Source organism: Pristiophorus japonicus, chromosome 16, assembly GCF_044704955.1.
Source record: "Pristiophorus japonicus isolate sPriJap1 chromosome 16, sPriJap1.hap1, whole genome shotgun sequence".
Classification (NCBI taxonomy): Eukaryota; Metazoa; Chordata; class Chondrichthyes; family Pristiophoridae; genus Pristiophorus; species Pristiophorus japonicus.
Genome location: NC_091992.1, coordinates 42,496,738 through 42,510,624, shown reverse-complemented (window position 1 = coordinate 42,510,624; position 13,887 = coordinate 42,496,738). Strand labels below are relative to the sequence as shown.

The 13,887-nt window shown below is 45.4% G+C and overlaps 1 protein-coding gene across 1 annotated transcript in view; it reads left to right on the top strand.

Annotated features, from left to right (window-relative positions):
• LOC139226162 (BICD family-like cargo adapter 1) overlaps positions 1–7,150 on the top strand; it is a 32,811-nt gene extending 25,661 nt beyond the window's left edge. Inside the window, exons 8-10 of the mRNA XM_070856800.1 lie at positions 3,678–3,808; positions 4,161–4,281; positions 6,783–7,150. Of these exons, the coding sequence (XP_070712901.1) occupies positions 3,678–3,808; positions 4,161–4,281; positions 6,783–6,956 (426 nt within the window). The 3' untranslated portion in view covers positions 6,957–7,150. The remainder of the gene's footprint in view (positions 1–3,677; positions 3,809–4,160; positions 4,282–6,782) is intronic.
• The last annotated feature ends 6,737 nt before the right edge of the window (positions 7,151–13,887 follow it).

Genomic DNA, 13,887 nt, shown 5'->3' with positions numbered 1-13,887 from the left:
TCAGTGCCTCAGCAGGAATTCCATCCGCTCCCGTAGCCGCCTTGTTTTTGAGCTGTCTTATGGCTTTTCCTACCTTGTGCAACGTTGGGGTTTCACTGAGGTGGTGGCGGGTCACATGCTGCGGGATGGAGTTGAGAACACTCGTCAAAGGCAGAGTCTCGATTGAGGAGATCTTCGAAGTGCTCCTTCCAGTGGGTGCTGATTGCCTCGGTGTCCTTGATGAGTGTTTCCCCGTTCTTGGCCAGCAGTGGGCTGGGGCCTTGGGAGTTTGGACAGTAGGTGGCCTTGACTGCGATGAAGAATCCTTGCACCTCATGGCTGTTGGCCAGTTGTTGTATCTCCTGCGCTTTCTCCATCTACCACGCTTCTATCCCGGGCCGAAAGGACCCCCCACCGGCCCGCTTCTATCCCGGGCCGGAGGGACCCTGCATCGGCCTGCGGTTCCTGTTTGGGGCTTGCAGCCTACACCAGGACATCATCCAAGGTAGAGAAGTTTGGTTGATTAGTGTTCCTGCCACAACGACATACCGGGGGTCCGACACACCGGGAGCCCTCGAGAGATACCGGGAACCAAACACCGGGAGTCCGACCACCAGGCCTTTTAGTGTTTCATATTCGTCTAACATTTTTAATGTTTCCTTTTAATATTTTAATATGGACTTTTTAAAGCGGCGTGCCTTCCTCCCTCCAGCGACGATCAGGCCTCTCCTCCTTGACGATGGCTCGTTGTCAATCAAGCCTCAGACCACCTACCGTCAAGGACGCTATTTGGCGCCGAGCTTGCAGGCAGCTAGGCCCATATAGCAGTGCCTGGTCTCCAGTTGTCTTGGACCCCCTTGCCACTGGACCAACACCTTGCTCAGCTAAGCCCGTGTGTTGGTCGGTGTGCAATGGCCACCCCATGTTAAAAGGACTCACACACAGTTATCTTCCACTCGTTAACATGAAGTTCAGGACCCTCATGGACAACTCCAACTGCGAAAGGCTGGAACGCCGCACCGCCATAGTTGCCCGGGAACTTCGACGCTTCGACATTGACATTGCTGCCCTAAGCGAGACGCGGTGTGCAGAGGAGGGCCAGCTCAAGGAACAAGATGGAGGTTACACCTTTTTCTGGAAGGGGAAACCAAAGGAAGAACGCTGCCTTCACGGAGTAAGCTTTGCCATCAAAAACGAGCTGGCCGGCCACCTCAAAGACTCCCCCTGTGGGGTTAACGAATGCCCCAAGTCTTTTCGACTCACCCTATCCCATAACCAATGTGCCACAGTTATCAGTGCGTACGCCCCAACACTCAAGCAATGGTTGAGACCAAAGAGGGTTTTTACTCCAGCCTCGCAAAATCCCTGTCCCACATCTCCACTGATGACAAACTGATCCTCCTAGGTGACTTCAACGCCAGAGTCGGCAAAGACACAGCCTTCTGGGGAGGCGTGATTGGCAGAGAGGGGGTAGGGAAAGCCAACTCCAGTGGTAACCTACTCCTGACAAAATGCCTAGAACATTAACTTCTTATCACCAACACCCTGTTCTGCCAGAGGGACAAATACAAGGCATCATGGCTCCAAACACTGGCACCTGCTCGACTATGTCATCGTCTGAGCCAGGGATCGCAAGGATGTGCGCATCACCCTTGCCATGACAGGAGCTGACAACTGCTGGATGGACCACCACCTAATTCAATCCATCATCGACATCAACATAGCCCCCAAGCGGAGGGGGCAGCAGAAGCAGTGCCGCAAAAAAGTCAATGGCGGGTCACTTAAAGACCCAGTTAAGAGAGCCCTTTACAGCCAGCACCTCACGGCTAACTTGGCATGCCTTGATGATCCTGAGACACAGAATGCCCAGCGCTTGGTCTGCCCTCCAGGCCTCCATAACTAGTGCCTGTGAAGAGACCCTTGTTCACTCAACCAGAAAACACCAGGACTGGTTTGATGAGAATGATCAGGCGATCCAAGAACTAATAGATCGCAAGCGCAGAGCATTTCTGAGCCTTAAGCAGCAACCCAACTCTGGAGCTGCAAAACAACATTACAGGCGGCTCAAGGCTGAGGTCCAACAAAAAACCTGGGACCTAAAGAACAGGGTCACAACTGCATGCCTCATCGTTGATGACCTAGACCCAACTGACTGGGGTTTTGTTGAGTCTTGTGAACATGACGTAACTGGCTAAGCCACTCACAATGCAACAGCTCTACAACTATTATTGTACACACAATAATCAAGTGCCCCTGATTAAAGGGGGGAATCACGCTCCAAAAACTTTTCATGCCCCCTTGTTTTCTTTTGAGGGCACAAAAACACAAAAATTATAAAAGTGCTACCTGGCTAAAAAGGTGGGGGGGGGGCACTAAAACCAACCAACATAAACAAATTAAACTTTAGGCACTAACAGATCAAATCAAAATTTGGTTGCCGGGGGTGATGATGCACTCCAGTCCCTCCGGCGCCCATCTCTCCAACTCTTTTGGTTGGAAACAAAATTAAACAGTTAAATCAAGTGCACCCTGATCTGGGGGACACTCCACTTTTCAAGTGGCTTTTTTTTTGTGTGTTTCTTTGGGGTTTTTTTTTGGCACTTGTAAAAAAATTTTTTTTTTTTTTTTTTTTTTTAAGTGCCCCCAGCTAAAAGGTGGGGGACACTAAAACCTGGCAATAAAAACAAATTAAACTTTAAAACATATAAAATCAAATTAAAATTTGGTTGCCGGGGGTGATGATGCAATCCAGTCCCTCTGGCGCTCACCTCGCTACAACTCTTTCGTAGAAAACAAAATGAACAGTTAAATCAAGTGCCCCCTGATCTGGGGGACACTCCAAACACTTATCAAGGCCCTTTTTCTTTTTGTGTTTTTTTTTTTTGTTTTTTGGGCACTAAAACCATACATTATACATGTGCCCCCTATAAAAGGGGAGGGAGACACTAAAACCCAGCAATAAAACAAATTCAACTTTAAAACATATAAAATCAAATAAAAATTTGGTTTCTGGGGGTGATGATGCACTCCAGTCCCTCTGGCACCAACCTCTCTACAAACCTTTGAGCATACACTCAGGTGCATACATTACAGTGTGAGAGATGGAAAATTGTCACTCTATATCTAATCTAAGTTTCTCGTGAAATTGTAACTGTTGTAAAATAATGGATTTCTAATTCTGCCTGAAATACCAAAATCTGCACCAAACTACACATAGATTCATTACACCATAAAGCTCCAATTGCATTGCGCATCAGTATGCTTTAATGTCAGAAGAGGACCCACTCTTCCACCAGTATGACAATTTTACATCGCTCACACCAACCTATCTGAGTGAGATTGCTGACTTAATGTTTTTGCTAGTTCTGTGTTCTGGGCATGTGGCCACTAGGAACTGGATTGAACGTGCCCAATGTCATTCTGACTCTTACAGCTAACATCCAATCAGTCTCGAACTGAGGAGATCAAAGGTTTTCGCCTAAAAAATCCTTCCAACTAAATGACTATTATTTAAAATGTAATTGCAGTCTATATTTCTGTTTAGGCGAGGATGTTTCAGGGAGTGTCTAGTACAGTGTAAAGTTTAAGTCATGGCTCACATGATCTGCTTTAGGGTGGATATGGTGAGGCAGTGTTTGGTCCACATAAAGTCCAGGCTGTGATTTCACTTGACATTGTGATATGATTGAATCCTCTAGGTGCAGTTGCAAAGCACTGATCTGGTGAATCTCAGGAAGGAAAATGATGGCCTGAGGTGCAGCCTGGAGAAAGATTCTGGTGATCAACACCACCAGCAAGCCATCCGTGAACGGGACACTGCGATAGCAAAGTGAGTGACCGAGCTTGTTTTGTTTCACTTACCCCTTGAGTCTCCAGTTATATGATCCTTTCCCTTATTAGCAGGGATGCTGCTATCTGGTATTAGCTCAGCCATTGCCCTGCCCTGCCCTGCCCTGTCCTGGGGCTATCTTTTATTAGGCTTTAGTTGGGTAATTGCTGTTTTTAAGTCCTGATGTTTATATTAATGTGACCAATGGACTTGGGCACAAGGCCAGCTCTGTTGTGGGAGGGTAAGAGAGGGCTGGCTTATTTATTGAACACTGGGATGAATGGGAAACAATCCTTTACCTTGTAACAGTCAAATCAGAAGAAATAATAAGTAGTGGATTGTGTTTTTACAGGAAGAATGCAGTGGAGCGGGAGCTGGCCAAGTGTCAACTAGACATGAAGTTATTGAATTCCCAGCTTCTGGAGACCATTCAGCAGAAAGTGGGCCTATCACAGGAGCTAGAAGCCTGGCAGGTATGTCTGCAGCCAATACAAGGGATGACCTAATTGAGGTCTTCAGGTTTATGAAGGATTGTGATAAGGTAACTAATGATGGATTGTTTCACTACTGGGTGAAGCAAGAAAGAGGGTATAATTTAGGATAAACATAAAGGGATTTAAAGGAGAGATTAGAAAACTTTTTTTTTTTAGAGGCTGGTAATAATGTGGAATTCTCTGCCACATTGGCTAAACAGAGTTCATAAATTCTATTAAAAGGGAATTTGAAAAAGAAATATTAATAGGTATGGGAAGTGAGCAGGAGAGTGAGATTAGACTAGGTGTCTCATGGAGATAAACACCAACCCAGACCTGATGGGCTGAATGGCCTGTTTCTTGTCATGACAGGTTCTGATTCCATACCCGTGTGTTCAGTATATCTAAAGATTATTGTACAAGACATGCTGTGCAGTCAATGGTGTGAGCAACCATTCTCTCTCTACATGACTACACTTCAAAAGTACTTTGGCTGTAAAGTGCTTTGGGTTGTCCTGAAATTCCGAAAGGTGTTATATATGTGCAAGCCTTTCTTTATTTTCTCTGTTTGAAATATTTTTTAGTAACTGATAAGTTGATTATCACTGGAGAGAATAGGGTGAGACCATTTTTACTGCATTGAGTTAAAGAGGGTAAAAGGATATAAGAGGGGGTGAGATGGGAGTGAAAAGGACGCCAATTAGGAATGTGAGATGTTGGGTGAACAACAAGGTGCAAGACAGTACCGTAAGGCAGAAAGAGGACATTGTTTAGGACTGTTATTGTGGTACAGATGAGAGGAGAAAGTAGAATTCAGTATTGGAAACCCAAAAAAGTTAAAATCCTTGAGAAATGCCAGTAAAATGTTGCTGTCTCTCTTTTCCCTTGTAACTGCATTGTAACTTCACTCTCCAAGATCCAGTCTCAAACCAGCAATCTGCCCCTGAAAAAAATATCATATGACCTTTGTCTATATCACTCTCCATTTTAGGAGCAGGCTCGAGGGGCTGAGTGGCCTACTCCTGGTCCTAGGACAATAAACAGTAGAAAGTAAAGTTAAATACTGAATACACTGCTGATTATCTACAGTAAGTATTGTATAAACAGAGTATACATCAAGAATCAGTGGTTTACCATTAATAAAAGCCATTACGATCATGGGAAAACAGAAGACAATCCGTGGTTCTGGTCCTCATGTTACATAACTAACGTCACTTGTTATATAAGCAGTAGTATTTTTGATATTCCCAGAACCACTTGTGCTATATGACCAATACCACCTGAGTTATATAATCAGCACCACTTGTGATATAACCTATACTATTTGATGGTTTATTTTCCATAAACCACCAGTCTACAACATTTGTTGAGTGTTTTGTGGCAGAGGAGTGGCAAGAGATCATGGCGGAGGTGCAGCGAATGAGGGTACGGGGCCCAGAAGAGCCAAGAGCCAAGGGCCCAGGGGCAGCACTGGCCTGCCCAAACTGCGATATGTGTGAACACTAGGTCCATGCAGCAGAGCAAGTCTCCAGTCACCCTGGTTAACCCTTGCCACTGGATAAAGGCCTAGCTCTGTAGAGCCCGTGTGGTGGCTGATGTGCAACGGTCACCACATGTTTTAGAAAAAAAAATCCACGCATAGGCATCTTCCAACTCCTCAATTGGAGTACAGGACTGGAACATCGGGTCCTTCATTGAAACATCTGTGAACTCATGTAGAAGCAAGTCATCCTCGTTCGAGGGACCGCCTATGATAATGAGACTGACAGTCTACAACTCTTTTAGTAGGAGACAAAATTAACCAGTTAAGTCAAGTGCCCCCCAATCTGGGGGACACTCCAAACATTTTTCAACTGCCCTTTTTTTTTTTTTGTTTTTTTTTGTTTTTTGTTTTGACTTTTTTGGGGGTTTTTTGGTTTTTTTGGGGCAATAAAATCATAAATTTTTACAAGTGCCCCCTATAAAAGGGGAGGGGGACACTAAAAACACCGGCAAGTCTACAACATTTGTCCTTTGTGTGCAGCTGGAGAAGTAACCATATAATCACTCTTCTCATGCCTTGATTGTTAGATTGCTTGATGGACAGAAGGATTTACTGGTCTTATTGAAACATATATGATTCTGAGGGGCTTGACAGGGTAGATGCTGAGAGGATATTTTCCCTCGTATACAACTAGGGGGCATAGTTTCAGATAAGGGGTCGCCCATTTAAGACGGAGATGAGGAATTTCTTCTCTCGGGATCGTGAGTCTTTGGAATTCTCTACCCCAGAGAGCAGTGGAGGCTGAATCATTGAATATATTCAAGGCAGAGATGGACAGATTTTTGAACTACCGGGGAGTCAAGGATTTTGGGGAACAGGCAGGAAAGTGGCGTTGAGGCCAAGATCAGATCAGCCATGATCTTATTGAATGGCAGAGCAGGCTCGAGGGGCCAAATGGCCTACTCCTGTTCCTATCTCATGTTCTTGTGTTCTTATGTTGCCGTTGTATTATTGACAGGATGACATGCAGTTTGTGATAAGTCAGCAACTCAAAGCCCAGCACCAGACTGAGCAGACCTGGAATGCTGCCACCCAAAATCGCAGGGAGTCCAAACATCGCCACTCCTTTCTCCACAGGACCAGGAGTCAGATTCCCGAAGGAAAAGGCTTCCTCTCATTGTTTAAGAGATGAACACAGATTGCCTCAGACATCTTTACTTCAAACTTTATCAGCCTTTCCTGAACAATTGTAAGATATGTGGCTGATAGACTGAAAGGGCTGGAAATTCATCTCAGGCGGTGGCGTATAACGGGGGGTCAATGGAACTGACCATCAGGCCCTGCGTATAGGGGGGGTCAATGGAACTGACCATCAGGCCCTGCGTATGGGGGGGGTCAATGGAACTGACCATCGAGCCCTGCATATAATGGGGGGGGGTTAATGGAACTGACCATCAGGCCCTGCGTATAGGGGTGGTGTCAATGGAACTGACCATCAGGCCCTGCGTATAACGGGGAGACGATCCAATACCACCTGAGACGAATTTCTAGGCCAGTGACTCTTCAACAGAATGTAATAAATCTCCAGAGACTCCGACTATCCAACTGATTGTTATACAGAGTATGTAATTAAAATTCATAGCCAAGGTTATTGATCAAGAGAAAGTGAAGCTGGGAATGTAGTCTGCCGGTTACAGAATTATTTTGAAAAGGGGAAAAGATTAAAGATGAAAAGCGGTGAAACGTCAGTGTTGCAGAGGTCCCGTAGGCAGCATCAACAGAAGTGACAAACTATCGAGGTACGCTGTTAAACAGCAGAAGATGCAAGGGCTGCCAAAACAGCAACAGGTATTAAAAATTTTATTTTACACAGTGTAACACTGGATCTGCTCCATGCCCAGTCAGACTGGATGAAACTTTTTTTTATAATCGGTGATTAATGAAGTTTAAAAAAAATTAATAAAGGGTTGGGTCTTCTAATTAGTAATGTGTAGTTAAATATACAAACTGCTGGCAATAGACAGCAGTTTCATCAGCATCTGTACAGAGAAAAGATGGTTCATAACTCAGGTGTAGAGCCTTTGTTGAACTCCACATGTTCTACGGGAAGGTTAATACCCGAAACATTAACCTGTCTTTGCTTTTTACAGATGTGACAGATTTGTTCTGTATTTCCAGCCTTTTCTGTTTTTATTTCCAACATTTTCAGTTGTTTCTTTTTATTTAAACTGTAAAATATATATATATATATATATACATATAGCCTGATAAGGTGAGAGCACATTCTACAGGTTCTCTAATGTCTGAATGATGCCATATAATGTTTGTGGAATAAAATGTTATTTATTATTTTATAATAAAGTGTGATTATTGATTTCTTAAGTGATGGGGGAAAAAACCATTCATTGTTTCTGGTATGTGTGTATGGATATGTCCACTGTCAATAATGGTTAGACAATGTATATAAATGAGAGACAGACATATACATGCTCTAATGGCAAAACCGTCATATGCACTGTAATAGACAAATGGGGCAGAAATCCCAGGTCTCCACGGAGTGTGAACGAACCCGCGAAGGCATCGCAAAAACCGGTTTTCCGATCTGTGAATCTCTCTGGCTTGACAGATCTTTTTCCATATCCCCACAGCCAGGACATTCGCATGGACAAGATTGCAGTATTTGCCCATCTCTTGCCCAGCAAATGTCCTGAAAACTCTTGCGCCTGGTGAAAGCAGGTGCATAGCTTACTTTTACCAGCGAAAGAGTTTTAAAACGTACAAAAACATAGTAAAACAAAATTTAAAAAACACATTTTAATGTTTAAAAACCCTGCCCACTAAGGTAAGTTTATTTTAAGCCATAATTAAAAAAACATTTTTAAAAATCTGGAAAATATTTTTTTTGATAAGACATTTATTAACTTTAATTTAAATTAATCTTTAATATGGTTTTTTTTCTATTGGTGTTTGGGGGATGGTTCTTAATCATAATGAGAACTCCAACTTACGGAGTTCCCATTATTATGAATGAATAAATACTGTACCTGGATTGGCTGCCCAGTGCCATGTGACTCCAGCTCTATCAGGTGCACGTCCCCCGTGCTGCAATGCGCAGGGAGTGGAGGCCTCGGGACCGAGATCACTGGTGGGCACAGCATGATAAGATCTTTTTTACCATTTTCTGTCGAGCACCCACGGGAAGCAGAGGACCAGGATTTCAAGGCCACTAGTGTAGAAAGAAAGAACTTACATTTACATCTACACTACAACGCACTGGGGATGAAATTCGATAAGGCCTGAAAAAGGGGCACCACAGGGCGCGATTTGCTGCCTACTAATTTGAATGATTTTAGCGTACAGCCCAGTGATGAACGTGTTGCTACAGGCTCTGTGCTCAGGGGGCACACTGTCACAACGCTGCATTTTCTTAAAGCATAGCTGTCAGTTTTGAAAGAAGTCTCGAGCTCTTAAAGGTGAACTGCTTTCTGAAAAATAATCATTCAAAAATAGGTAGTCTCTAGACCTTAAAGCTCAACTGCCTTATGGGAAAAAAAATTAAAAATCATTTCAAACTAGGCAGTCTTCAGCTCTTCAAGCTGAACTGCCTTCTGCACGTAAAAAAAAATTGTAAAAATGCTTCAGCAGTAACACAAATGGTTCAACAGGCTAGGGAAAGGGCACCCAAGGTCTCGCACGCAGCATTCCAACTTTGTGCAGGGGGTCAACACTGGAAGAGAGGTTCTTTACCCACAGGGGTACTGGAGGCCCTCCAGAAAGAACGATGTGGGACCAAATGGCCAAGGCTGTCACTGCCAGCAGTGTTGCCCCCAGGACCTGGCTCCAGTGTCCAAAGAAATTTCATGACATCACACAAATGGTCAAGATCAGTGAAAGCATCTCCAAAAGGTGTGTCCAACCAACTGCAACAACAACTTGTATTTATATAGCACCGTTAACATAGTGAAACATCCCAAGGGACTTCACAGGAGTATTATGAGATAAAAAATTTGACACCGAGCCGCATAAGTAGAAATTAGCGCAGGTGACCAAAAGCTTGGTCAAAGGTATGTTTTAAGGAGCGTCTTGAAGGAGCATAGAGAGGTGGAGAGGTTTAGACAGGGAGTTCCAGAGCCTTGGGCCTATGCAACAGAAGGCACGGCCACCAATGTTTGAGCAATTATAATCAGGGATGCTCAAGAGGACAGAATTAGAGGAGTGCAGACATCCTGGGCAGGTGGGGGGGGGGGGGGGGGGTGGGGTTGTGGGGCTGAAGGAGATTAAAGAGAGGGAGGGGCGAGGCCATGGAGGGATTTGAAAATAAGGATGAAAATTTTGAAATCGAGGCGTTGCTTAACCACTTAACTGCACCACCAGCCTCACACACTACTCAATTCATGACCTCCCCGCCCCTCCGACCATCGCTCACCTACCTACAGTCTTTACCAAACATGAGGCATTCCTCACTTTACCTCACCGTCTTGGAGGAGATGGTACTGGCCATTCTTGGCAGGGACATGGCTGAGCCCTTGGCCAGTGTTGGAGCTGTAAAAATACAAAATGCTGGTATCCTCACACATTCTCCTCCTTCTCACAGTGCACTCCCCCGCATCCCGCAATCTCTTCTGATTTACAAGTTGCACATGGTGTAAGCATGCACCTCTTGCTTTCTCCCTTTCCCCTCACAACAACCCTACCCTTGTGCCTTCCTCATTTCAGACACCCAAGAAATCCACCCTGCCCAGCCAGTGGTTCACCAAGAGGGAGAGGAGAGTGATGAAGAAGAAGAAACACTGTCACTTAATTTTACACTCCCATCCAGGAGAGCGACTAGCAAAACCATCTGCTGGCTCCCCCACTGAAAGTCAGCAGCCTTCCATCAGCCATGCTGCAGCCACTGGGGTAGTACTGCCTGACATCAGTAGGATAGGCAAAGGCATACGTAACACACTCACTAAAGGAATGCATAAGGATGATGAGTTGATTTTTTTGATGTAATATTGGATGCATATATGGACAAAGTTGGATTGGAAAGTTTGCTTTGTGGTGGTTTTATTTCAACATTGTGGCCGAGAGGATGCTGTGATGGTCAGTAACAGTGGGAAGGTAAGGTGTGGGACAAAGGTTGAAAGGGGAATTGGGGTTGAGTTTACTGGTATCACAGGCGGATGATTTGATCCCGGATATCCCAGCCAGAAAGGGACTGTCTGGGTTGCATCTTTTGCCTCCTCCTCCCTCTGAGAACAGCTTCTCCCCTTGGTTGCCTCGACTTCATCTCCATGTGATCTTGCAGCCCAAGGAGGACTACATCTAGATCCCCCAGGAATGTGACCAAGTGGGATTCTCAGAGGCCTTCCTTTAACATCCAAAGCCTTAAAAGCATCCAGCAGCACTCTCAGCACAGTTCAGCAACTTTTTAAATGTATTGCATCAAGACACTGCTCCAATAAAATGTAAAAAAACCCCCACCAAAAGCTGAAATCAAAACTTACCTGAAAGATGTGTCTGTCCCTTTAAGAAGCACTGATAGCGTCTCTCTAGTACTGCGGCACGCACATTCTTTCATGTGTGGTTCAGCGAGATATGGAGAGTGGCGACGTCCAAAATCGCAGTCGTGCATCAATTTAGGCATTGCACGCCGAGTGATGTCACAATTTGCATATTTACACGGGAGAGGCGAGCGCAGGCAATGGTGGTGCTGCTGACCTCCAAACCGGTGGCTGCCATGTTCTGCTCTGGAAGCGAGGTGGCCGCCATTTTTTCAACAAAATGGGTCCCCGTCAGTAACAGATTCTACAATGTCTGTTAGTCTTATACACTGCCTATAATTGAAAACCCCATATATACTGTCTATAACAAACATTGTCTGTAAAACATGCACTGGCTATAAAATGGTCACGTACACTGTCTATAACAGATAGTCAAGTACACTGTGCTTTCAAAAAGTTAAGACAATGACGTGTATGAGGAAGTAAACAAGAAACTGGAAAAACTCTGGAGTAGAGCCCAGTTCCATGACAAGGGGCTGACGTGTGCAGCCTGGGTGAGATTTGGCTCTTGTCTGCCTGCCTTTAATTGACAATGTCACAACAAACTCATAACACTCAAAGCACTGCAAACGCTACTAATATTGAATCTAGCTGTCTGCACTATGCAGGAATGTCTACCCTGTGTTTACCCAATCACCTGCTCTGTCTTTCCCTCAGCCACTACACGTTCCTACCAGCAACTGTCCATCTGTAGCCTGTAGCCACTGTCTATAGTAAACCATTTGCCCGATGTTTCTATCCGGTATCTGTCCCATGTAGGGACCAACTATCCTGCTTCTTAGAACCGCAATCTGCATCCTCATTGGTGCACTTTGCCAAAACCTAGGTGTATTCTTCAGGGAGTTATTGTTTCATATAACAAATTAATGTGATCACAAACATGCTGTAAGAGAGAATTGTTTGCCTTTCTTAGTATACTGCAAATAGTGGAACCTCAAAAAGAGACAATATATCTGGAGGCAACGACAGCAATACATCAGCACTGACGGCAGTTACTGTGAAAACTGCAGCTTCCGTTTAAATAGTGCCTTTAACGTAAAGAAGATTGAAGCGCTTCATAAAAAGAAACATGGAAAGCCTGCTCAAATCCAATCCCGGAACAATCGTATTTCAGGACGATATCCTCATCACCGGTTGTGACACCGAGGAACACCTCCACAACCTGGAGGAGGTGCTACGCCGACTGGACCGGGTAGGCCTGCGACTCAAGAAGTCTAAATGTGTGTTTTTGGCTCTCTAGGTTTGGAGTTTCTGGGCAGGAGGGTTGCTGTAGACGGGATTCGGCCTACCGAATCCAAAATCGAGGCGATTCGACGAGCGCCCAGGCCCGGCAACACATCGGAGTTGCGTTCATTTCTGGGACTCTTGAACTATTTTGGGAACTTTCTACCAAACCTAAGCACATTGTTGGAGCCGCTACACGTGCTCCTGCGTAAGGGTTGCGATTGGTTTTGGGGGACTGTCAGGAATGGGCTTTCAACCGGGCGCGGAACCTACTTTGTTCAAATAAGTTGTTGACCCTGTATGACCCCCGTAAGAAATTGATTCTGACATGTGATGCATCGTCCTATGAGGTCGGGTGCGTGTTGCAGCAGGGTAATGCTGAGGGCCAACTACAACCTGTGGCTTATGCCTCCAGGTCGCTCTCTCAAGCTGAACGGGGATATGGGATGGTTGAGAAGGAAGCACTCGCAAGTGCCTAAAGGGTGAAAAAGATGCATCAGTACCTTTTTGGCAGGAGGTTTGAATTAGAAACGGACCACAAGCCATTAACATCCCTGTTGTCAGACAGCAAGGCTGTCAATGCCAATGCGTCAGTTCGCATACAGCGATGGGCTCTCACGCTGGCTGCGTATGACTACACCATCCAGCACCGGCCCGGCACCGAAAACTGCGCTGACGCGCTCAGCAGACTTCCACTGGCCACCACTGAGGGGGCAGAGGAGCAAAGCGCTGAGATGGTCATGGCTGTCGATGCCTTTGACAGTGCAGGCTCCCCCATCACAGCCCGCCAGATCAAAAGTTGCTGGATGAAATTAAGCCTTATAGCCGTCACAAGGATGAATTGTCTATTCAGTCTGATTGTCTGTTATGGAGAATTGTGTTGTTATGCCAAAAAAAGGCAGGGAAACTTTTGTGCGAGATTTACACAGTATCCACCCAGGCATTGTCATGATGAAGGCTGTTGCCAGGTCTCACGCTTGGTGGCCCGGCATTGACTCGGACTTGGAGTCATGCGTGCATCAGTGCAACACTTGCATGCAACTGAGTAATGCACCTGTGGAGGCTCTGCTGAGTCTGTGGTCATGGCCATCCAAACCGTGGTCAAGGATCCACATAGACATTGCCGGCCCCTTTCTCAGAAAAATGTTTTTAGTGGTAGTGGACGCTTACTCCAAATGGATTGAATGCGTAATCATGTTATCAAGCATGTCCACAGCCATTATTGAAAGCCTCCGGGCCATGTTCGCCATCCATGGCCTGCCCGACATCCTTGTCGGCGACAATGGACCGTGTTTCACCAGTTCGGAGTTCCACGAGTTTATGACCTGTAATGGCATCAAGCATGTCAGGTCT